The 25,899-nt window shown below is 40.3% G+C and overlaps 2 protein-coding genes across 5 annotated transcripts in view; one reads left to right on the top strand and one right to left on the bottom strand.

The window, feature by feature from the left end:
• Positions 1 to 810: 810 nt before the first annotated feature.
• LOC127060653 (translation initiation factor IF-2-like) lies at positions 811 to 9,256 on the bottom strand. Its single transcript, XM_050984595.1, has 2 exons — positions 8,856 to 9,256; positions 811 to 3,189 (listed from the first exon to the last, which is right to left on the bottom strand). The coding sequence occupies exons 1-2, from the start codon at positions 9,073 to 9,075 to the stop codon at positions 3,062 to 3,064; spliced, it is 348 nt and encodes a 115-aa protein (XP_050840552.1). The 5' UTR covers positions 9,076 to 9,256; the 3' UTR covers positions 811 to 3,061.
• The window catches only part of ATXN7L1 (ataxin 7 like 1), a 110,226-nt gene continuing 93,447 nt past the window's right edge, over positions 9,121 to 25,899 (top strand). For 3 of the 4 annotated variants that reach the window (XM_050984548.1, XM_030237920.2, XM_030237921.2), the window contains exons 1-2: positions 9,121 to 9,378; positions 9,867 to 9,935. In XM_050984548.1, the coding sequence (XP_050840505.1) occupies positions 9,264 to 9,378; positions 9,867 to 9,935 (184 nt within the window). In that variant the 5' untranslated portion in view covers positions 9,121 to 9,263. Of the gene's footprint in view, positions 9,379 to 9,866; positions 9,936 to 20,683; positions 20,703 to 25,899 lie in introns of those variants that run through there. The other variant, XM_050984556.1, reaches the window with a different exon arrangement.

Raw genomic sequence — 25,899 nt, 5'->3', positions numbered from 1 at the left:
TTAATGGTTTGGATTTTGGTATCTTCAAATAATCTATTATGATTGTTATATATGATTTGCCAGAATCAAAAACAGACAGGGAATCCACAGATGCCTGCTCTATCCTAAAGAAAAAGCACTTTTCTATCTGTCAATTAAAAGATTTGGGAAACAACAGCCAGTTCTTTTAATCTTGGATCAAATGAGTATCTGAAGTTGAATTACAAGATTCTCAAATGCTAATTTTGTAATGATTTTCAGTTAATTTTTTCCCTAAACCACTACTGTTCACTTTTCATGAGTCTTGTAACTTTTGCATATACCAGATGTCACATGCTGATTATCTACAAAACAAGATTTGATTAAATGCACAGATCTGTACCACTGGAGGTTATTAGCCAGTTAAAATGTTTGATGGCCATAGATGCACAAAGATTCTCTTAATCTGAGCCTGCCAAGTTGCAGTCTTAGCTCATAAGCATTTCAGAAGTATGCACCCTTCATAAGTAACATGGGATATTTTTAATGATGTCTGAACTTTTGTCTTTACCAGCTATGGTTTCCATTTCAACCCAAAGTATTATTAGTAGTATGCTTATACTTGGATTCCTTAAAGGAAACAGTGCCTCAGGAACACTCATCAAACCACAGGTTTCCAAAAAATAGCAAAGAACAATGTATTTTTATCATTAAGAGAAGGATTTAATTAAAAATTCACTCGATCTGTGAGACTGTAACTGAGATCCATCCACATCAGGTCTTTGCAACCACATTGCCTTTGTAAAAGGTCAGGTGAAGTCTGATGACAGAAGTTCAGGGTGGCCCATGAGAGGTTTACACATGCAAGTCAATGCTTAAACATCACACATAATTTTTGCTTTGGGTGCATTTTGTTGCCAAACACATCACTAACTACACCCCAATCCTGCTAAGGCCTTTGAGATGCATTTTGACTGAGGACAGAACTTGCAATTCTTATCAGAAGATACTACATTTGACTCTTCCTGGTTGTAATGGGAATCTTATTAGGACAAATCTCCTTGCAAAATTAGCACAACAATGTAAAGAGCTACAAGAGAATTCCCTCTATAATAGATGAGACACAATTGATTTCTGGCACTCCACTTCCAGCCTCAGCCAGAAATACAAGATGAACAGGCTTGCTTTCTTCTGTGATTTCAACACGTCTGCTTCCTGTACAAGCTGGAAGTAGGACATACCATAACAACTGTCAAAACCTCGAGCAAGGTGTGATTGGAGCCAGCTTCTAGAAGCAGAGAGGACTTGGGGAGCCATGTGAGTAGGCTGGGCCCTCTGCTCTCCACTGATCCAAGGACCAAATGTGACCTTACCAAAGGTGTAGCAGTGTGACTCTCACTCAAACCTCTTTTCTGGCTGGCCCCAAACTTTCACAGCCAGGCTGAAGGACACTCGAGTGACTCCTAAACACTGAGGGCCATCCCTCCCAGGCTGAAATCTTCTGGCAGCTTGTGGGTGCCTCCCCTCAGCCCACTCACACTTGGTACCTGGCCCTGCCAGAGCTGAGTCCCTGTTTACAGTGGGATCAGTGAGCTGCTGAGAGAGGGGGACAGACAGGGCACCAGCACTTGTGGAAAATGATGGGAGGAAAGGCAGATCCCTGCACTGAGGCCAAGGGGCTCCAGCCAGGGCCAGGGAAAGTCTGGGAAGGACTGCTGGCCTTCCAGGGAGAGGAAGAGGAGAGCTGGCTGCTGAGAGGAGGGGAGAAGGACAGGGGACATGCCCCAAGACAGGAGGAATTGCTTAGAGAGGAAAAGAGGGCAACTCCAAACAGCTTTGTGATGGAAGAGGCAGCTCACTGGTGGGAGGAGGAGAGGTGACTCAGGACTGGTGAGACGTGTCCTCCACTGAGGGAGACATGGGAAATGAGAGGAAAATCTCCTCACTGCAATGTAGGGGATAAAATCAAGGCACTGGCACCATGTCAAAAGACATGGTCAAGCTCTGGTGAGGCAGCTGGGCTCAAGTGAGAGCGTGGTCAGAGATGAGCTGAGAGTGAAAAACAGGCCCCAAATTGGGGTTTCAGTGCAGGAGAGGAAAACACACCATGCAGGATTAGGGTAAAGTGACAGAAAGTGGGAACAAAACTAGAAAAGGGAAGCATTTGGGAGAAGGAAGGATACAAACAGGACAAATATGGCATCTATGTTGAGAAGGAACAGGAGAAATCCCAATGCAATGAGGGAAAGGCAGGAAGCTGCTCTTGTGTGCTGTCAACACACACAAACGTGGCTGGTGAATGGAAAGCTATAATATACATTATTCATCAGGGCAAACTTAATTTTTAATGAAAGAATATTTCTAGGCCTACCTCACGAGAAATGTGTGAAGATCTTTGGGGACTCATGTTTTGTGGTTTTGGTTATGCACACGGACATTGTGGGAGAGCAAAGTACAGGAAAGCTGCACGCTATTCGAAAGCAGACTTCATACTGAGGCAAGGTAACTTTCTCCACCCCCAAGAGGTTTTATATCTCAAAATCTAAAGAACTTTGCTCTATCTTTCAAAATACAGGGAATTCCTACAAATTTCTTCCTTTCTATCCCAACTGGACAGTTAAGAGCTTTCCTCTAAGATCAGGATATGGCCTTGAGAATATTATTGTTACTATTATTTACCAAAAAATCTCTTTTAATTAAAAAACAAACCAAACATACCAACAAACAAAACTGATGAATATTTAGTAAGCTTAATACAAGTGATCTGCTGCACCAGCGCTAGACATGCTTAATAATTTTAAGAAGCAGTATGAGACATGCAGTGATGATGTTTTGAGACAATTTGTCTGTGATCTTTCCTGAGCATCTGTCAATACAAGCAAACTGAATTTTAGCCTGCCAAGTACTCTTTGACCTGTCATTCATGTCTTCCAATTTCCAAAACATTTGCATTAGTCGTCACTCTTCTTCAGAGAATGCACTGCTCTGACCTTGTCTAACCCTGTTTCTTGCCACAAGAGCAGCTGAGGAAGTGTTAGACCAGGGACTCTGGGTAATGTGTTTTAAGAAGGGAGTTTGAGATCCATGTTTCATACAGGTTATACTATAGCACTGAGAGAGGATGTTCAGGTGTTTGGTGGAGGTCAGGACACTGGGAGTATTTTCGAGACAGAAGATCCTGGCAACTGACATAGGTCAGAAACTGAATTCTCAGAGGCTCCTGGCTGAAACCTGAAAAAGTTGCAGAAAAATAAGAAATTGTTTTGCTTCTCTGAAGCAATTGGTAAATCCTCGTGTTCAGTGAGAGTACATGCCTGCACTGCACAAAGGGTACCACTGCCAGCTTTGGTATCAGAAACACTCCAGCAACAGTAATAAAGTAGAGAAGAAAACTTATCCTCTGGAAAAAGAAAGTACAGTAGTAGATTAATGCATTTAGATGACAACCAACATATGAGAAAAATTGTTTAGGCACTGGAGCAAAAGGAAGTGCAATTTTTTTCAGAGTGCTTGCATAACTCCCTTGGGTTTGAAATGTGCAGTAACTGTTGATTTCCATTGCTAGTTCATAGCCTTATTTTTGGGATAATTTCTTCTTTAAACTTCCTAGAGTTCAACGTAGAAAGTTACCTAATTGTGTATTGTCTGTTCATAAAGCTGTGTGGTGCACCTCTCTTTAGATTTCCCATTTTGTCTGATTAGAGCTGCTGTAGTGTTTCAAGCATTGCTTTGTTTTGTGTGAAGCAATTTGCTATCCTTTTTTGAGAAACATGTTTTTGTTGGGATACAAGTGTATCTCACTTTGAATTTCTTTTTCAGTTCTCCATTTTTTCTGTTTCTTTTTTAAGTGCTAGTTTCTTTGGCTAAGATGGAACCGAAAGCATAATTTGGGCTTTTTTTCTTGTGTTATTTCAGAGGACATTAAAAATAGATTTTTCTGCTATAAATGTCCATTTAATACAGTTTTCCAGCTGAAGTCTGCTATGATGGTACTCACATAGTGTTTGAGACACCTTCTGAAATGACAAAGAGACCAGGAATAGTACAGGGACCACATTTTTGGCCAGAGTGGCTCTAGGGAGACTGGCTCATAGTGGCTTTTACATTTGGCTTGCTAACTCCTGAGTTGTTTTAATGGGCATCCTGTACACATCTTTTTGCAGAAACCTAGATACAGGACTTTTTTTAAAGTATCCAATTTATTTAATGAATTCAGCTACTCTAATTATCACACGGCATACTAGAATGTTACATTGTATTAAAAAAAGTTTTAGAAGCCGTTTTAATGGAGGAATGCAGGACTATCCATTTGGTGGATTTTGTACCTTCTCAATACAAACTTCTCTGCTAACCTGAGGTGTTGCTGTAGCATTAAATAGAAACTTCATTTATCCACTGTGGAAAGAGAGATTGCAAAGAGGTAATCTATAGGTTTAAAATTATCATGAGTGTAAAAGTCCGCCATAGAAATAGTTTGCACACAAGGAAACATACAAGCTAGTTTTGCACTCCTCAAAATGCTGACGGATTAAAATTTCTGCACCCCTGTGACTGACAGCCAGCTACTTTGCTGGTGCTTTTCTTATGCAAACTCCATCACTGACTATCTGTAAGAAAATCTTGTGATTCATTTACTGCTCTATTTCCACCAAAATAGATACCTGGGTTCATAAAACTGTCTGCTATGTAATAATTTCTGCAATATAAGACAAAACCACCATTGTGGTAAATCCATTGCACAACAGGATCCTGGGAAGTATTCATGAATCTCCTGCCAAACTGCTTAAATCATGACTTTGTTACAAGCATCAGATGCTTATAATCTTGTTATGATATTGAGGCCTTATACAGCTGGTTTTTTATAATAATTTTGCAGCCAGTTTAAAGCCATCTGGTGCATGCATTGCCAGGTATACGTGATGTTGTTGTTGTTGTTGTGACTACACATGCAGCCACAGCACTCTCATGGCATTTTCTCAGTGTGTGACAGTATAGCTGAAGTTAAATCGTGTCATTGTTTATTTGCACATGGTAACCACACATGATGTTCCTGACAGCCACATGTGAGAATTGCTGTATTAGTCTGTCATGTCTTCACATTCAGATCCTGAAAATTATATCAAAATAAATTATATCAAAATAATAACAAAATCATTTGGAAAGTTATATCAAAATTATATCAAAATAATTTGGATTGGTCTCCAAATAAGCCAAAGATCTGATATACAGCTGATATGATCTGATATGCAGCTTTGGATCTCTTCTAATGTCATAACTTTTACCGTGCTTTTATAAAGTCCAAGCCTTTAAATATAATTAAAAGAAGTAGGTATAGGAACATATGACTTTTATCTTTTGGTTACTTGGAAAAAGCTTGCATTTGAAGATCATCTTATTAAAAGACCAATGATATATGGATTAAAAGATTAGAGTTGAGGTTTTATCTGTGTTTTGCCATTTATTAATTAAAGGCCATAATTTGCTTATAGTTTACTTTTTTAATACCATGTTATGATTGGATCACTCTAGTATTTAGAAGCTGCAACAAAATCAAAGCTCATTACCTTGAATTCTGAAAAATCACAAAGAAAAAGGATTCTTCTGCTTGGCAATTGAAATTAAAGAATCCTCAGGGACCAGGCAGGGAAAGAAGGACCTTTCCTGACTGACTTAATTATTTTTCTGTAGAAGAATGACTTGTTCAAGGACATAGAAGAATTTAATTTCTGTATCGGTGAGCAAGTGGGGAAAAAAAAAAAAAAACAGAGGCTGTTAAATCTGCACTTCCATGTGCAGGTTTTTATACTAATTTCCTAAGGAACAAAGTCTTTTGTGACCATGTTTGTGACTTTCTCTCACTTTTTTCCCTCTCCATCCACAAATTTTGGCCCAATTGATTAATAAAAACAAATCTGAAAGAGGAATGGAAGTCTTAAATAGGTTTGTCTATGAATTTTGTGGAAGCAGATGCCAGGAGAAGGGAAGAAGAAACCATTTGCATGGTCTGTCTACAGTAAAGCTGCAGCTCGAGCTCACTTTCACAAGACAGCACTACACATATTCCTAACAATGGGAAAACTCATAGGATGTCAGATCAGCTCTCTTCCTATTTTGCTATAAGGCTATGGAGCACAATCATAGCTGTCCATGCAACATACACTGGTTTATTTGACACCAATGTGGAGTGAAATAGCAGGTGTTCTTGGGGAGAAGTCCTGGTGCAGAAGGGAGGATACTTTTCTGCAGCTTCAGGACTTGCACCCTACAAGACAAGGATATCAAACTGAAGGCTGGTTTGCTCAGGGATGGTGCTATTTCTTGGTGCAGATCATAGAGGCAGCATAGATGTAATCAAAGCAGAACTCACACTCTTTAAACAAAAGATGCTGATCACAGGAAAGCTGGGCATATGTGTAGATGTGTCATTTAGGGACATGTTTCAGTGATGGAATTAGGGTTAATGGTTGGACTCAATCCTAAAGGTCTTTTCCAGCCTAAATGATCCTATGATTCTGATTGTGGAACCATTGGTTTAATGATAATGTTGCCCTTGAATACTGGAGGGGGGAGAAATTTCTTGGGGACGGCTTTGGAAACCTTTCTCTTAAACTGTAAGTTGCTGGATTGTTGCTTTTTAGGAAGGAATTGGTACATCTTGAATCTTCAATTTTATGCTAATTTTCCTTCATATGGTCTGTTTCTGTTAAGAACCTAGACTGTCTGTAGTGTGTCATGGTAAGCAGCATGTAGATCAGTGCCATGTGTTAAAGCTGGAAAGTTTCTTCACTTTTTTTTTTTTTTTTTTCCCCTTCTTGGTTTGAGGCAGCTTGTATTAAATACTTTACCCCTCCCCTTTTTTCTCAGTTGTATGGTTAGGAATTGCTTTACTACTTGTGCATCCCATGGTAGTGTTTAATATTAGTTGGACACTTGGCCATCCATACTTCCCTGAAATCTAACGTTGGTTTTCATCTACAGGGATTTCCTGGGTGTTCACATGCTTTTCTTTTGCATCTTCTCTCCAGATCCACATCTAGGGTAATCACACCTCTGTTATGGTATAAGCTGTGCAGTTTAATTTCTGTAATTATGAGACTATTTGGCCACTGTCAAGACATTTGCAGTGAATTTGAACACAAGTGTCAAACATGGTTGACTATTAAGTTCATTTCATTTATCATTCCTTCTAAGGAATTCCATCTGGCTATCCCTGACCAAAGAGTTTCTCAGTATAGTGGGCAGTTTTCAACCTCAACATAAGCAATTTATGTCTATTCTTTTTTTCTTCCTCATTGATGTGGAAGGAATTATGTGTCCTTATAATTAAAAACATCAAACATATTCACTCCCAGCTGAATTTTGTTAGACTAAGTAAAACTCTCCTCAAGTGATAGAATCTTAATTCCTCTGATCTTTCTCGTAAATATGTCCACACATTTTTTTTCTTTTTTTTTTTTTTTTTTTTTTTTTTGGGTAGTAAGATCAATTGAAACTGTTGAATAGAACTGCACATAATATTCCCAAATATATCTTGCCAGGGCTTTGTATTATATCACAACTACCCAACTACATGTATTACATCACAAGTACCCTTCCTGCTTCTGGAAATTCCCCATGTAGTCTATGAAAGGTCATGCATCCTATGTCTGCTTCATGATGGTTGCTAACAAGCCTGCTGTGATTGCCTGATTTTATTTGAAGGTTATTTTGCTGACCTTTCTGTTTCTTTGATAATGTTACTGAAGTTTCGTGTAGCTAATGTTTACTTGACTGGAAGCACCCTGGCTAGGCCATACAGAATGAAAGCTTTTAGGTTCACCTCTTGGCATTAAGGATGGGACCTGTATGTTCCAGCTACTTTTGGAAGAGGTGGAGTGTGTTGACATAAGGCAAAGAGTGTCCTTTGCCCCAGATGTTTAACCATTTTAGCACTAGAAAGAGCTTAGTCTTGATGAAGTAGTGGGAAATCTATTTAAATCCATTCTAGACTGCAGCACCATATACCTTCAGCAACTCCTGTCCTGCCCCTCTGGCCACAGCTCCAACTTTTGAGCAGGCCTAAAACGTTTTGGTGGGTTTCATGTTTGTTTGGTTTTGGGTTTGTTTGGGTTTTTTGCGGTTTGTTTGTTGGGGTTTTTTTGTTTTGGTTTTGTTTTTTTTTTTGAGTCCACATTATTCCATGTCCTGCTTCAGTACTGCCTGACAATGGTTTGAACCAGCAAAAAGTGAACGAGTATCTGGGAAAAAATGCAGGACAAGGATGGGATCACAAAGCTCACATAGCACTGTGAGAAGCGTCTGTTGAGCCATTACCTTCAGGCATCACCACCCCTAATGGGGCTGTATGAAAGCCACTACGTGAGGGATATGTGAAGCTGCTTAAATAAAACCAAGTCCTTCACTGGGAGCGTTTATATTTGGCTGAAGAGGTATGAGCTGAAGCAACAGGCTTACGCTGAAACTCCTAATCCAGAGAAGGTATACTGAGTATAAAAATGCTCACGGATATTTTCTAGTCTTACCTCAATGGTGAAATAAGCAAAAATGACACTATTCTAAATTAAAAGCATTTACGTCCCATAGGTTATGTAGAGCGAGATGAAAACCTCGGTATTGTTTGAGAGTAGCCGGACCTGCGAGTTCAGAGCCGCTGTACCGTAGCCTAGAACACCAAGACGAGAAAAATCCCATTTGCAAGCAGACGAAGCCTACTACAGACCAGGCAGAATTTGGATAACAAAATGGCTGTGGTTGCGGCTATAGGTGATCCACAGGAGCGCAGCTGGAAGCAGGGGAGCGAGGGAGCCCGAGCCCCGCACTCCGGGTCCGGTCGGCGGCCGCGCTGGAGCGCGGAGGGGCCGTGCCGCAGCTACCGAGAGCCCGTCCCAGGGACTTACTGCGGGCGCTGCGAGACGCGGGGCGCGCAGCCCCGAGGCGCACACGGCCAGCGGCTGCGCCCTCCCGGCGGGGCTCCAGGGCCGCCGGCCGCGCTCCGCTCCGCCGAGCCGGGCCGGGGCCGGAGGGGCAGCGCGGGGACTGCGCGGGTCCGGCGCCCCTCGGGGCGGGCGCGGGCCCGGTGCCGGCGGCGCGGGGCGCAGGCGCGGGGGACGCGGGCATGCGCGCTGTGCGGCGGGGAGCCCGATCTGATAGGGAGCAGGGGCTGACACTACCCCCGTGTGGGCGGCGGAACGTCCCGAGGATGACGTGCGGCGTTCTCGAATCCCGTGTCTCGCTCGCTCGCTCGCCGCCGCCGCCGCCGAAGGAAACGGGAAAAGCAACAAGGAGGCAGGAGCAGGCGCGGCGCCATGGCGGCCCTGGAGCGGCCCGTGCCCAGTCCCGAGGCGTTCCTGGGCCAGCCCTGGGCCGCCTGGGTGCGGGAGGCCGCCCCCCCGCACGCGCACGGCGCCGCCCCCCCGCACAGTAAGGGCAGGGACCGGCCGCGGTCCGGCTCCGCACGCCGCTCCCCCCGGAGCGGGGCCGGGGTCCGGCCGGGCCGCCCCCCCTCCGCTCCCCTCCCTCCTCCCGCCGGGGCCGGGAGGTGCCGCCCCCCCGGGCGCTCAGCTGACGCTCGGCCGAGCCCCCGTGCCATGTGTGCGGGAGGCGCACGCCGCGCCGCGCCTGCCGTGCCGCTGCCCCGCGGCGCTGGGCCGGCGCCGCGGTGGGGGAAGGGGGCGAGGGGGAGGATGCGCGGAGGGGCCGGAGGATGCCGCGGGCGGGGAGGGGGGGGCGAGGGTGCTGCCGCGGGGGCCCCGGCGGTTCCGCTCCCTGGCAGATGCTCCGACCATTGTGCTTTTGCTGTTGCAAATAGAAACACTGCTCACCTCCTCACCTCTCCTCCTCCCCTCGCCAAACAATAAATGCACACCTCGGGGCCCTCGGCTCTTCCTGACTCTGCTTCTCTTCTGCAGGTGTAGATCTGGAGGAGACTGGAAAGGAGGGTGGAAAAAGCAGGGAGGTTATGAGGCTTAATAAAGAAGGTAAGTGGATAGTGCTGGCACACCTCTCTACCTGTCTGTCTCTTGGTGGTTGTGAATGACTGTGGTTTGGCCTTGACAGGGTGGTCTGATAGCATGTGGATTTCTCTGCTGTGAAGAACGTTTCAGGGTTGGATACATGCAGATGACTGTCACTGTGTCAACTTCTTTTGAAGTAAGGGTATAACAGGTGTATACACGCAACTGACAGACATGGTAAAAGATGAGACAATTTTGAGGCAAAAGACAGCTACACATCAGTGGCCATATTGGATTTTTTTGTGGACCCTGTCCCTTGATGCAACATTCTAGTTGCTCATGTGAAGATAAGCATATAAACTTTAAACATTATATTATTATTATTATTAGCAACTTTGTGGAGATGTTTTCTCTTGCAGTGAGAAAAGGTTGTTACCATCTTTGAGTTCTTTCACTTTAGCTCAAATCACATTTTATTCTTCATTTGCACTGCAAACTGGTTTGACCTACCATCAACTGAGCCATCAGCATCAAATATTATCTTAGGTTACACTAACCCATGCATATTGTGCAGAACCAAATAAAATTAGTCATTTGGGCCACAACTTCTTCTGGTGCCGTCAGTGTGAACAGACAAACTCCAGGTTAGTGGTATTTGCCAGTATGCCAGGCCTGTCACAGCTCTGTCAGCTGCGAGAGAAGAAATATTTTGTTTGTGGTGTGTGTCATTAACATCATGTTGAGGTAACACCTAATGCAACTAGTGAAATAGTTCAGGATGCTGTTTCAAGTAGCTTTGTTTTTGTTTCTGTTTCGTTAAGAAAGCGCTTTACGTACACAACCTCTCTGTACTTCTTGGGAAGTCAGTTCATAATGAACGATCCCATCATAGTGAAACTTTGGTGTGACTTACTCATGCTGAGAGAAATCCCACGATTACCTGTAATGTCATAAAATATATTCTGAAATGATCTTAAGTTTCTCATTACGTTACAGTTGTCATTACGTGTGCGTTCGATTTTGAGCATCTTGGTGGCTCAAAGGAATCTTATGTTTTCTAAATAAGCTCCTGAAAAAAGAATGATATAATGAGTAATGTAGATTTGTGTAATAAACTATAAAATTGTATGCATTAAAGTTACTTAAAATACCATAAAACTTCCTTTTTGAAAGACCTTTACAGAGATGCCAAGCTTGATTGTGTTCCTGTCTTGATTCTTACATGCCTGAACCTCTCTATTTTGTCAGCCCAAAGATACATTAGCAGCAGAACTGGGATTTTCATGTAGTTATTTATAAGTAGAAGGTTCAAGGCTCTATACATATACCAGTAATGTTGATTCAAAAATAATTGAACAAAAATTTTGATACTTTGGCTGTGCCTTCATAAGGAGCTTAATTTGTTGAGATAAAATGTTTTGTGCACAGAAGTCCTTGAACACAAATTCCTGTTATAAGCATGGGATATAAAGATTGGAGCATCTCTATTCCTTAGTTATACATAATATGCAAATTTTTTCCTGGAAAGGTTCAGTGTAAATTATCAGTTCTAGTCTTGTTTGGTTTGGGGGGCGAGTCAGAGACTCCATCAAAGGAACTCTATTTAAACTCACTAACCAGAAAAATTACTTCCAAACAAAGCGTAATGTCATTGCTGACATTATGATCATGACAGGTGTGAAGCACTTACTGGCTTTTATAGTACTTATGTCATAATACTGTGTAAAAAAACCCCAAAATTGACTGTTATATTTAGAAAATAAAAAGCCTTAGGGATGTTATTGCTTTCAAGTAGTAACTTGTGTTAGATCACTTAGAACTTCCATGAAGTTTGAATAAATTAGTATGTATTGAAATATTTCTGCTGTATTCACTTAGGCAGTCTGTTAATACAGGTGTTTTCACCACACCCATCTGTGTGTCTGAACACCCACTGTAAATGTTCCTTGGGCCCCACAGTCCTTGTTAGTAAAGATGGGGGAAGATTTCAAGAGTTAGGTTGGTCTGCAAGAAACATTTCTCATGTATTTGCAGAAATGCTTGTGCCTTTACTCTGACCTTGCTCGTGTGTTGTGTGACATGTTGAATTTTTTTGCCTGCTTCGTTCATAGATGAGGGTTGTGGTTATCATAGTTCTGAAAACAAAACCCAACTCCTTTTTTTTTTTACAATCTTATCAACTTGAGTAGACCTTTGTAATGGCATCTGTGGTGCCAGGAGATTGTAAGTGGTGTCTTAGAAAAATCAAATGTTACTTGTAACCTACTTGTATCAAGTAACCAGGGGCAACAGATGGGCAGGATTTTAAGTATCAAAAATTACTGTCCTCTTTGATAAAGATAGTGTAAAACCTGATCTCTCTGCACTTACTTATTATTTGTCTGCACTTCCTCATCTTTGGTTGATGTGACCAGATTTATGCAGCCATTCCTTTTAAGCAGTTTAGCAAGAAGGCTTTTCAGATGAGTGAAACTGTGTCCAGAGCATGGTGGAAGCCAAAGAGTGGGAATATGTTGGTTTTCAGACCACAACAAGGTGTTTCACTTCCCTTTTGGAGAAAAACAATGGTGTTAGGAGGCGAAAAGTGCTTCCAGTTAGTTTGATCCCTGCTTCCCTGCCTCCTTTCTGGTTGTGTACCATGTGTGTTTAGAGTGGTGGGCTGCTCTTCTTCCTTACTTTGGCCCAGGAGGGGATGTGGGAGGCAGCATTTCCTGGAGGTGGGGGGTAGGAACACTGCCTGCCAAGTCTCTGCCTCCCCAAGGGGTTGATACTTGCATCCCTGGGCAGAGGGCTCACAGTCTGACTGTGCTGTTCATTCCTGTAATGCAGGAGATGCACCAAGGCCATATGCCCCCTGTGCCCCTTCTTAGGGGTAAAAGTAAAGACACAGAAGTATTGCCCACTGCTTTCCTTTATTCTGCAGTGTATATGTAGGCAGCCTGGAGGGAGAGAAATTTCCTGAACGTTTGTTCAGTTTTCTAGACAGAATTGCTTTTTGCATGCTGACACTCTGAGTTTTCCTATAGCAAATGCATTCTCTCCATGGTTGACTTTTACTGGCATGTAGATTTGTAGAGAGGGGATTACGAAGTTCCAAGTGTTCACAGAAAATGAGAAGTTTTTAATATAAATGTTTGTGCCAGAAAAGAAACCCCAAAACTTATCTGCTTATCTAATCAGGAAACAGAAACAGTATTGTGTAACTTATCTGACAAATCACTACCAAGCAACCAGCTTAGCTAAAAGAGGGGTTATCAGAATTAGAGCAGCATTTAGAATTTATGTTGAATTTTAAAAGGTTGAATGGCATATTTGAAGATTTGAAGATTTTCTTGCAGATAGCAGGCATAGTAAAAGAAGTCTGTATTTGAGAGTTTGTGTTCTGTAAAACGTCACAGTTACTGTGTGCCTGAGGCAGGTACAGTGTTCTGTTATTATGAGCCATAACCTGTAGATGATTAGAGATTAATTTTGGAGGCTTGTATTTTACTTTATACAATATCTGAGAAAATAATGGAAGAATGGGATTTTTTTGGTTTCATGTACAGAACTTGTATTAATAATTGGTTTAGTAATGTGCAAGCATTGATTGCTATGAGTGTTTGTAGATAGACACAGGCTGTAAAGGAGCAAAAGATATCCTTTGAATCTTTGTGAATTACAGCAGAGTTAAATATGACCTCTGATATTTAGGTCTGTGTCTGGGTACCTGGTGTCATAGTCAATTTCAGTTTTCTAGTTCAGTGGGTTTGTATTACTGAAGTTTCAATCTGAAGATGTGTGTGTTTTGTCTTAGATAATATTTTCACTAATCATAGTGATTCATTATTGTTTGACCTTAAGAATGTTACGTAAAAAATTCTAATTGTTTTTCTGATTTTATGTTATGAGATTTTTATTGTTCCACCCCAGACTTGACCATTTTACTTTATGGTTGCACATGCAAAATGGAGTTTTAAATCTATTGGATAATTGTTTACAGTATCTTTTTTCCTATTTTGACTTGCCCCCCCAAATATCTGACGGAATTTTTTTTTGATAAATCCTTTAGCAACATAAGAACAAAATTAAAGGGATACTGATTAGTCTTGCTTTCAGTATCTTTTTAATTCTTCATAAAAATATCTTGATGATTTTATTGTTCTTCTTGGAAAAATAAGAAGTTAAGGAGCTTAGGTGGTGGTAAGGAACACTTCTATAGGGGGGAAAAAGGATGTGACATACAGCATTCTACTTTATGAAAAGCAAGAGGAAGAGAGCTAAAATTATTATGGGGAGATTGTGAAAGAAGAGAAGACAAAACCAGCTGGTTAATGTAAGCATAGAGACTGGACTTAACTTTTATATAATTATTATTTATTTTTTGTTTATTAGTGGTTTGCCTGTGCTGCTACTTGTCTCCTTTATAAAAATACTAAACAAAAGAGAATAAAAACATTCTCATTTTACTTACTGCCTTCATCTTCCACCTTTTTGTGGTAGTAGGGAAGGTTAGAAAGGGCTGAGAGGGCAAGAAAATTATAGCAAGGTTGTAAACACATACTCTAAAAGAAAGAAGTTAGGTTCTTGAATTTAGACCACCATAGTTGGTGATTTGGGGTTGGTTTTGGCTTTGCAGTGGGCAAAAGAGAGGGTTGAATGTTGTATAATTTTCTGTCTCTTCTCTGTAAGCTAAAATAGTCTTCCAGAGATACTGATTCTTAAACAAATGTAATATTCCGTGGTGTTTGATGAATGAAAGAACTGAGAATTGGTAGGGCACAAAACTTTGGCCTGCCAATGGTAAGAAACTTTTTCTTACCTTTCTTCATACTGGGAATAAGAACAGTAAGCAGAGGTCCCCATGGGGTCTTTGTTTTGGATGAGAAATGACAGTGGAATTGAATTCTGGTGTGCATTCTGATGTATAAGTGACTGATCAGTTCTGTATATGATATCTGGCTCTGATATTTTTATTTTTTCTTATGTGGACAGCTTCTGCAAGGGGGTGGCATGTCTCCTGGTTATGGCTGTCACCTCATTTAATGTGTTTCAAGGAATGATGACAGAAGAAGAATGAAACATTATGTATGATAGCGCCCAGAAAATTTAGTCAGAATTGTAGTTTATCTTCATAGTTACATAGTTATTTTCTGAAACCTGTCCTTTAGTTCTTCAACCCACACACTGGATAAAAGGAGTGGAGTAATGGTAAAGCTCTCTGATCAGACATTCTGTGTTTTGAATCAAGATTTTGATGTTTTTGAATATGTATCTAAAACTGCTGTACAGTAAATGAATTCATTAAAAAATCTGATTTTGCTAGGTGCACATATCTTGATAAAATGCATTATTTGTGCAGCTGTTGCTCTGAAGAGGTTAGATCTCCTGTTGTTTAAGCTACCTTTTTTGATTATGTGTGGGGAAACCATGTGTGATTCCCTGTCAACTGACAGCACTGTCACTAAGGATCTGTCTCTGACATTCCTTCTACTAGTTGTAATTTATAACCAGACTTGAGAAAGAGGGAAATTAATGTGTTTACTAGAGGGTACCCCAAGCCCTGCTGTCACTACAGAAAGTAAATTACTTTGTGTATCTAATTTTGATTTAGATATAAAAACACGTGTATGTCTTCTTGTTGATCTGCCTTTGTATGTAGTTAATAGTTTGTAATAGATGAAATATAGATTTCTCTGTGTGAGACTACACGAGAGCCAAACCATTTCTACTGTGAAAGGGAGTAATTTCTTTGAAATAGGCCTTTTTTTTCTAGTTAATTAAAAATAGGGACATTATCAGGTTCTGTTTTACCTTTGGGCAAAAAAAATACTTGCCATTTAACCAAGGCTGAGGTGTATGAATGAGATGAAAACAGTGGAAAATCCTATGGAAAACATTTCAAATTACATTTGAAGTTGTGAATCACAGGAGTCCTGTAGGCAGAAAGCATAAGTTTCTGATAGTCCAAGTGAAAGGTAGTCACTGCACGCATTACTAAGAAAGATCACCTTCAGTAAAAATAGTATTGTTGCTATGAGTGTTTCTTGAAGAGTTAACTCTAGTATAAGTTTATCTGAATCCCATGACTATTCATTATTAAGAGTGATTTTGGAATTACTAGCAAGAAAGCTTTTGGGTTTATATGGGCATGCATTAAACTACTGGATCTTTCTGTCTTCCAAGTTCAGCTTGGTGCAGAAGTTCTTCAGCTTGTTTGAAAAAGCTGATTGTGGAGTTAATGGTGCAGGATGCCAGGTGAAGCTAGTGTCTTTAAGTAATTAATATGCAAAAAAACCCCTTGGCAAATGCTGTCGTGACATAGTAAGGTTGTTTGACAGAGGTCTGTTAGCAATTCTATAGCAAGAAATCTTTGATGGTTCTCTTGCTGGATGAGAAAGATAGATGCCATGAGAGTAAAAATGGCCCAGTTTTTTATCGCAGTGCTATGCAGCTGACTAAGCTGACTCAAATTGAACGAAGAATCCAGCACAGCTACTTGAAACTGATATGGAACAGAGGAAAACCAACTGTAGCATGAATAATTTCTCTCCTTTTCTCTTCTGTGTCCCGTTCTATGGTTGATTTTTAGGGACTGGTTTTGTCATAACTTTTTGTATGGCTTATTAAAAGTCCTGCCTGAAAGCCACTGATGTTGCTGGGGAAGTGAGCCTTCTGATTGCTCTTGGTCTTGTACTTATAGAAACATCTTCCTTATTTCTGAAATGTTTTGCTTATTATTCAGTAATTTCATTTTGTATTTTACTAAGTTGTATTAGTAATACAGTGCTCAAGCCCAACACTATTCCTGTCTCTCTGTTTCCTTGACAGTAATTAGAATTTACAATTATTTGGTCTTCCAGCTTCTGGATTTCTGTCTTTGTGTATTTACAAAGTGTGTGCTGTTTGGCAAAAAAAGAAGGGGAGTTTTCCCAGATCAGAAAAAGCATCAGCCAGAAGCAGCAAAGAACTTGCTGACAGAAGTTCCAGGTTCTGCACAACTGCTGGTTCTGTCTAGTATCTGTCTAGTGCAGTTTCACTTAGTCCACAGGCCCCTCCTGAATCATCTGTGAAACGGAAGCAGTTGTATTGTGACAGAGCTGTGCATGGTACACAGGGGGTTAGGCTGGCTTCCCTTTCCGTTCTCTGGGAGCAGGTGCTCAGCAGAAGACACAGAAGAGTGACTGATGAAGTAGTATCAAGACATAAGAATGATTGGCAAAGAGCAAGAGTTCTTGGGGTTTGATTCTGTGTGATCTTCTTTATGTTCTTTATTTTGTTTATATTTGTTTCTGTTATACAGTGTTTTATGTTTTCTGTCCAGTCATTCTTTCTCTTCCTTTTCCCTATTGCAGGGGTCTAGACATAAGGGGTAGGCACAGTCTGGGAATTTGCAGTTATACTTGGATTGAACACTGCTAATGTCATATCAGTAGTTGTTGAGAAGTTTGCCGGATCAAAATTCTCTTCTCTAGCAAGACAAGGATGGGACTGGACATCTCCAGTAACAGAATAAGGTGAATTGAGCTTGTCATCATTTTGAGCTGAAATGATCAGAATGGAAGCTGAGATTTAAAGAAATGTAAATCATTATGTGTGTTCACTTTTTAATCTCTGATAAGTATCCTGTCCTCAGGTGGCTTTCAGGCTGGCCACTTGTGATTGTGAGATTAGGTAGGTTATCATGTGATAGCATATTCAGTTGTTTTTTAAGCTGCTCTTAGTTATGTCTTACTGAGACAGGATAATATGATGATTTACATCTGAAAAGTTTGTTGGACCCATGCCACCACAGCAAACACTGACAGAGCCAAAACCTTATTTATTTGGGTCTGATAATGGAGATAGTGAGTGGACAATGATCTGGAAGAATATAAGTAATTGATCTGTTACTGCAATGATTAGGGAGGCAGTATTATTATTTGCATGATCCTAATGCTTAGCAGCCCCATCAGGCACTAGATGCCACTTTACAGGGTACCAGCAAAGGCAGGAAGGGTGTGTGCTTGTGTTGTGCAATTGTGCTGCAGAGAACTAATTTTTGAATGTGTGACAAAGCAGGAGTTTTAATATTGACAAACAAAAGCACTTAATTGCTCAATGTGATAGATGGTTGACTTTAGCCTAGACTAAAGTGACTTTCTTAGAACCATAGCAAGGAAAGCTTTAAGGTCATATTTGGATGGCAGTGAAGAAATTTTGCAAGAGCTTAGGAGATATCCTTACTCAGGTATGGAAATTGGCCTGAATGAAAATACAGGCTGGTTGTTGAAAGCTTTGTAAATGGATACTGACAATGTAAACCACCTAGAAATGTGAGCAATTGGTGTGACAGCAAGCAGACAGTTTAGTGTATTTAAGACAGAGGAGCCTGGAAAGCAAAGATGAGTAGTTCCCAATATTTAAATTTGGAATGGAGGATTGTGCATAGAAGGATGCAGAGAGTAAAGCAGTATGACAATATAGAAGAAGGAATTTTTGGAACAGTGTGAGCAAGCAGGATAATGTTTGTCAACATGAAAAATAAGAAAATACAAGTAATGTGAGGTGAAGCCCCAGACAAACCTTTAGTTCTGAAGATGTTTACAGCAGACCTTGTCCTAGGGATGCCCAGAAAGAATCATTCAGATGTGGATGTAACCTGAATGAACAGTTTAAGAGAGAAGCTCCTGGCAAAGATGACATAGTAGTTTATCATGGTATTTTATATCTGAATGATGGACAAGTTGATTATGCTGTCCAGGATGATCAAGAGAGGAGGTGGAGAAAAGAGGATAGGAGTGGTGAGATCTAAATTCTGTTCTGGCTTTATTGAGCTGAAGCTAACAGCTACTCAGTGGCAAGAGGTGTCAGATAGAATGAGATTTTTTGTTTAGATGTAAATCTGCTATATTTGAGACTGTTCTCAGGAACTGAATGTAAAAATCTCAGACATAAGAGTAGCAGCAAAAGATACAGCTCAGTAAAGACCTGCTAGAAGACAAAGGAAGGATAAAGTGCCTGCCAGTACTCTGTGAAGGGATTGGTACAGGAAGGATGGGCAGGGGAGAGGGGAGAGTAATGGAAGTCAGAAACAGAGCTTCAAAAGGAGAAAGGCATCTAATTTTTATGAAGAATGCACAAGGAGTATGGGTGATGGAAATGATTAATTCGTGATGTTGCAATAGTAAAAAGTTTTTAGACATTTTAGTGAGTATAGTTTCACTGTATTGCAAGGGTCAGATGAAGGAAACTCACACTGAAATTAGAGAGAAAAGTGTAATTTGTTATTAAACAGAGCATAATAAGCTTAGACATGAAAGAAGGACAGGAAGAGTAATGTAGTTAGAGAATCAAGGAGTCAGAAGCAGATTTCCAAACACAGGAAAGACTGATTGTTCTGCTGTTCTCTCAGAGCAGGAGGAGAAAGGAGATGTGAGGTATGGGCTGATGAGAGTGAGCCAAGGAGAGAGTGGAACAGATGTGTTTTACATCTCTTGTACAAGGAAGAAGGGAGAGCTATAATGGAGAGAAAGGGAGTGGGAAGGGAGAATGTGAAATGGTTATTATGTTTTCTCGCTTTCTCTTGGAATAAATATTTGCATTCTATTGCTGAGAAAGAAATAGATACAAAAGAAAAGGTTTGAGGAGTGAGTCAAAAGTAGGAAGAAAAAAGGCTGAAATTGCAGGTGTGGGTTCAGCTCAACTGGAGGAATGGCACAGATTAGTAAGCAGCAGGAGAGAGAGAGAAAATGTGCGATAACCTCATTTTCAGACTGGTTCTCTTTTCCACTGCAAATTCTAGGACAGGCGAGAATATAGCAAAGAAAATGGATGTTTAAGACAAGAGTGAGTTCAGGATTGGTGGAGTTGGACCTGGTATTAGCAAGCAGAGTAAAAACCATCACAGGAAAAAAAAAAGCTCTTCAAGGACAGAGAAGAGTGTGTGGTCATATCTATCACATAGCATGATGGACGTGAAAGTAGTAGTTCTATTCCTTCCTGCAGTGCATAAGTAGTCTTATGTCTACATGATCTGTCACCTACTGAAACTGACTTGTGCTTCCTGCTTCCAGAGCTGAGACAAGGCCACGGGATTGCATTGTCGTGGACTGGGCCCCGGGTAATGTCGTACTGCTCAGGGTGTATCGTGAGAGCTTGGGCGCGGTGCTGCGGGAACCATGGTTGTATGGCTTTTGCTTGTCTTGCAGGCCAAAGCAGCTTGTTCCTGTCTACATGCTACAGGCAGGCATGCTTTATGGTACAGCACTTTTTTTTTTCCTCTGAGAAAGCAGGACAGTAATTTTAGAGGGGTTAGATGGAATGGCTGTCATTCATGTCATTTAGTGTCTAAGAAGTCAATCTCAGATTTTCACATCTCTTCAGTAGATCTAAACAACTGTTAAAAGAAGAGGAAAATGCTGTGGGAGAGATTAGTTCCTTCACGCGCAGAGCATTGAGCTGATTCTTTGACTTGGAAGGCTTTATTCATTACTTTGCTTGCCTTTCCCAAGCAACTTTCTGCATGTCCCTGTATGTTATCAATGTTCAGTCATCCCAGCAGCTTATACACGTCACCATGCAGAGGTGCTGAGAAAACAAGGAAAGAAAAAAGTCTTCAGATTTTCTCTTCAGAGCCTCCCAGGTGTTTTTTTTTTTTTGTGCACTATCATGAAGTTTTGTGGTTCTGATTGTATTCATGCTTTTGCTATATTTTTGGCTTTTTAGAAGACTTGGAGAACCTTGGGCAAATATATTAAGAAACTGGATGCATGGCAATGGAAAAACATGAGGAGAAATGGGAGAAAAAATGTTTCAGCTCTTGAAATTATGGTGAGCTGTGTGTATAGCGCTTTTAATAGAGTCTTCGAACATTCTGTGCTTGGTGTAAGTTTTCTTCAGCTTCTCTCGTAACTCACAACACACTGGGTGTGAACATTACCAAGCCTTTTAGGTATTTAAATTTTGAAAGAGGTAATGCAGCTTTACATATTTTTGGGTTTCTTGATCATCAAGAAAAATTATTCTTGACTGCATTGCTCAAGGAGGGAATGCTACGAATTTTATTTTGTGGCATTTATTATTCTTTCCAGCTTTTCAAGATACCTGTTACTATTCTGACTGTTTGTTTTCCGAGTTCCTTAGCAAATCAAAGGTATTGTAAACTTTTATCACTTTCCTGGAAGGTAAGAGTGTATTCTCTATGGGAGTTCTTGTAGGCTTTTCATTTGTTTTGAGTTTTTTTTTAATCCCTTGTAATTAAGCATGTATTTGGAGAAGTTATAAAGAGATGTGTCATATATGAGTTCAAATGATGTAACATATATAAGTGTTGGCTTTGAAACAGCAAGATATGGTCTGTATTTCTGAGAGCTTCCAATACATTTCAGACAAAACCATAAGTAGTGTATGTTGTGAAGACAAAAATCAGTCTATGAATGTTGAAAAATTTCATGCAGTAAGCTATTTTAAGGAGGAATTTGAAGGAGGTAGAGAATAATTAGTTGATGTGGAGGAAGGAGGCATCAAAGCTGATAGTATAGCACACAGGAAAGTAGCATACAGAACAGATTTCTAGTGAAAGCAGTTCATTTGTAAAAATAAACTCTCCCTGTTTTACTAATATTGTCTTACTGTCTCGGAGCTGGAAAGCAAAACTGATTGTAATTGCCAGACTGCAAAAATAACATAAATATTGAAAGATAAATCTTAATCTTTCTTAACTCTGTTCCCTAAACATGACCTCTGTTCTCCAAATACTTAAACATTGCCTTTATTATTAGGCTTCAGCCTCATCTGTTCTCTTGAATAGTGCCCTAGTTTTGCTACTAGGCAAAAAGTGAAGAGAAATACACATTGTATATGCAACAACATTTGTCATTCTTTTACACTCTTTCTTTTGCATTAGTTCCTTTCTGCCTGTTTGTTTGTATATTACAGGCTTGGAGGGTAAGTGGCATGCAAAATTCTAAACAGTTTTGACTCTTGTTCTCAGCTATCAACCTTAGAATGAGCCTGTTGTGTCCAATTTTCTCTGAAGTTAAGACTGTATTTTTTTTTTTAGGAGAACCCCTTTGAATGTGGGCTTTCCATGGCAGATTTCTGACATACCATGTGCAAGCACAGTGTGCTATGAAAGCAGTACACAGAGCAAGTGCTTTTAAGAGCTAGCTCATTTTAGTACTGTGAGGTTGAGAGGGACTTTCCCTGTGTTCAAAATCATTATATGGCAGATGCTCTGAGTACTAATCAGGCCAATGTGTAAATATCCAGAGGAAGGGTATGAAATAGCATTCAGGTCAATGTGAGGAAAGGCAGAGGGAGTGAGTGGATGGGAAGAAGTCACAAGAAGAAACAAGTTGATTACGGATGTTTATAGATCACCTCTCTTTGTAAAGAGGCCCAAGGTGTCCTACCACCTATGTGTAGAAATTTTTTGTCACTGAAAGAGGATGGGCAAACGTGGTTGCTGCTGCTGAAAGACTAATCATACCCACACTGGAATTAACTGAAAGAACACTGAAAGCCTACTCTGTACTGATAGGGTGTAATCCAGTCCTCACTGAAGAATGTTATTGCATAACAATTCCAAAAGGAGAGGGAAAATGCCTTATTTCTAGATTACAAAGAGAATGCAGGCACAAAGAATGTATTTATTTATTGGGGGGGGGCGGGGGGCTAAGAAAAAGCAAAATACCAATTGCCTTTTTCTATGACAGATTGTGGCAGGCTTTATTGACTAGCACTCTGTTTATTGTTTCTCAAAGGTCAGTGCTGCCATTGGCACCAAATTTTGCTTACATTACTTTACTTACATTACACCAAATTTTACTTACATTACATTTACTTACATTAAAGTAAGGACTGACATACTTCAAAATACATCAATGGGGATTATCTTTCTCTCAAAGAACAGTTACCCAAGCCACACTTAAAAGAATAGGTCAGCTCTTATTACAGCAAAAACTCACAGTAATTCACTATATTTTAGCAAGTCACCATATATTCTAGTATAGTGCCTTTCAATAATTGTTAAATTACTTAAAGGCAGAATTTGATGTTACTGCTCCAAAAGCTAGATTGCTTGCTCCTTTGCTGTGCAAACATTACCATCACCTTTGCTGCACCCACTCCACCAGTGAAGACCATGGACTTTACCAGATATGACAGGATATGATCTTATAATCTCTAATTGAATTTTTTGAGGCAGTTTTCTTTCTGTTGTGTTGTGAAAATGGTCATCCTACATACTTCATGATTTTACTCGGGTTTCTTTTCCATCCAGACTAGAAGGGGGAATGAGCTGGTGATACAGTAATAATTGAAGATTATAACTGGCAAGTAATTTTCACTACATGGATAGATTTATAACATTAGCAAATCCTCCATGACTAGCCTGCAGCTCTGCCTTTTGTCTGGAAGAACACTGGCTTTAGCCTGAAGCAATATTTCGTTGTGCCCACCAGATTTTGCTGAGAATAAAACCTGCTGTGACCACCCAGCACCTCAAGAGGTGAATGTATAAGGGAGCATCAGAACACTGTAGTGCAAAATAGGCTGGAAATGTTCAGTTTTATTGAATTAAATAGTAGTTTAAAGAGGAAGATTTAAATTGGGTAACTATTACATGATTGCAGTGTAATCTTTCTCTCTGCAGTTTTTCTCTTGTAAAATACAGGCACTGAATTTAAATGTTTCATTGTTCTGGCTTTTTGGATTAAAAATACTTTTTTTTTTCTTTAGGATAAACATGTAAACTTGGCCGTGGTCCATTCTGAATTTTTTGGTTTTGGAAGAACTAGATAGAATGTAAGCAGAGATGGAAGAATTGCTTTTTGAGGGTTGATTAATTGAAGTGTTACTCCTTTTGCAAAGGAGTCTTGAAGGAGGCTGAAAGTGTGTGTGACTGGGAGAGTAAGGGGAGGTGAATACTGCTACATTTTATACTGCTTTACTGAAGTGGTGTATCCCAGTTCTCATGTCCACATCTGGTGTTGGAAGAACTGGAAGGAGTTCAGAAAAAAGATACATTAATTTAAGGCCTGGATAATCAGCTTTGGAATGGAAGATTTAAGAAGCTCAATCTATTTAGTTTATCAACAGACAGTAGAGGCTACCTGATAAGTCTTTAAGTACTTAGGGCAAAGGTATCTGACAGTTAGATGGTTCTTTGTCAGGTAGATTAAGGGGATTCTCATGGCTGAAAGCTGAAGCTAGATTGGTTCAGACTAGAAATAAGATGCAGTTTTCTAATGATACAGTTAAATAGGAACAGCTTATCAAAGGGTGTAGTAGACTCTGTTGCACAAAATACTCACATAAGGCCCTGGTCCTTTCCCTGAAAGCACACAGGGCTTTAGCCACCCAGAAGGCTTGGGTTTGAGACTAAAATAATATGGTTAAATTCTGTGGCCTGTTTTATCATAGAAAGTCAGTTCAGATCATAAGGAAGATTTTTGTTCTAACTCCCTAAAATTTCATACGTTGCTACTGCTGCTTTTGTTAACAAAATAAGTTAACGTGAAAGATGTGGTGATAAAAGCAAAAAAAAGCTTTCTAATGTGGTGAGTGAGAAGGGACTGTCCTTCAACAGCAGGTAAAAGAGGAAGTAACACTTTCCAATCTCACTTTGTATTTTTCTCATAATCAAAACCACTGATGTCCCTTCAGTCATTAATTCGCAGCATAACTTAATCATTTACCAATGTAATTGTTGTCCTTTTCACAAGCATTGCAGGTAGTTTGTGCCTTCTCATTGTAAGGTCAGGTAGTTGGCAGCTGGACCCAAATGCCTTCTTCAACTTTGTTTGCAAAGCAAAACAGTCTTTGTCAGCTGGTTTTCCCTGGTGCTGCCTTCCTGGCCATGGATTTATGAGAATGTAGGAGGTCAATCTTTGTGGTAGAGTAAAAGGCTCTGTTATTTCTAATAAATTGTATCAGAACTCATTTCATCCTGGTTTTGCAAAAGAGACAGTAGGGGTTGTTTGAAGAATACCGGTATTTGTATCATTTAGTTTGCCTCTTTTTTGTAAAATCATCACCAGTATGAGAGAAAGTGTCACGTTTTTTTCTTGGTTATGCTGACAGCAAGGCAAATCAGTGCTGATATAAGGTAGATTGAACTTAGATGGGAAATGCTGTATCTGTGGGGTTAAAGGAAGCACCTAACCTGCTTTTAGAGGTTTTCCCACCATCAGTGGTCCTATAACTCTTGTAAACACTGAATACAAAGTAAGTGAAGAGCAAATGTGCTGCATCTTAAGTTTATAAATTTTTCACCCTCATCCTCTTACCAGTATTGCTGCCTCCAAAAACTGTAAAAAAAGAAAGTGTGAATTGTTGTTCTAAAAAAGAAAATAGGCAATATTGAATTTTATCAGGGTTTGGGGCTTACACACCCAACAAAAACTAAAGAATTTCAGTACTGTGGAATAGACTTTGTTTTTGGTTTTGCTGCAGTTGGAAGGGCTAAAACAAACTGTGACTTGGACAATGAGGTTTGCTCCAAGTGTGTGTTGGTGTGTGTTCTATTGTAGAGCCATGTGAACTTTGAAGTCCATGTGGGCTTTTTCTGGTTGGGAGTGTACAGGGTCACACATATCCTGTGCTACCTTGTGGTGATACAGGGTTCAGGAAATCTGGGTCTTCCTCAGTTCCTTGTTGTTGCATGTGGCAATGTTGCACAGCTTGATGGATGTCTGATCCATCAGTTTTTTGCTGAGTAATTACAAAATATTTAGATGTTTACATTTGGAGTCACCTTTAATATTTCTTGTATAGTGAGCTGAACTGAATGCTTGGACCTTGTCCAACTGAATGCTTGGACCTCCTCATGGTCTCCTCAATAGGTGTATCCTGTTACCCAGCAAATATTGGATTAGGTCAGGATCTGCTGCAAGGCTGTGGAATACTAACAGCCATGCTAAGATCAATCAGATGATTGGTCTGCTTAACCTTCCCAGCATCATTTAATCCATACCTGCATTCAGGTAAATTGTATTTGAGACTGTGGCAAATATGACAACAAAAG

The sequence above is a fragment of the Serinus canaria genome, chromosome 1A (assembly GCF_022539315.1).
Source record: "Serinus canaria isolate serCan28SL12 chromosome 1A, serCan2020, whole genome shotgun sequence".
Taxonomy (NCBI): domain Eukaryota; kingdom Metazoa; phylum Chordata; class Aves; order Passeriformes; family Fringillidae; genus Serinus; species Serinus canaria.
Note: the sequence above shows the minus strand (reverse complement) of the source record. Positions and strands in the feature narration are given on the sequence as shown.

Bases quoted from the DNA above. Each gene is read 5' to 3' on its own strand.
- LOC127060653 (XM_050984595.1), bottom strand. From the start codon at position 9,075: ATGCCCGCGTCCCCCGCGCCTGCGCCCCGCGCCGCCGGCACCGGGCCC. The intron at 3,190-8,855 runs GTAAGTCCCTGG...CAACTTTTTCAG, and splicing joins CGCGTCTCGCAGCGCCCGCA to GTTTCAGCCAGGAGCCTCTG.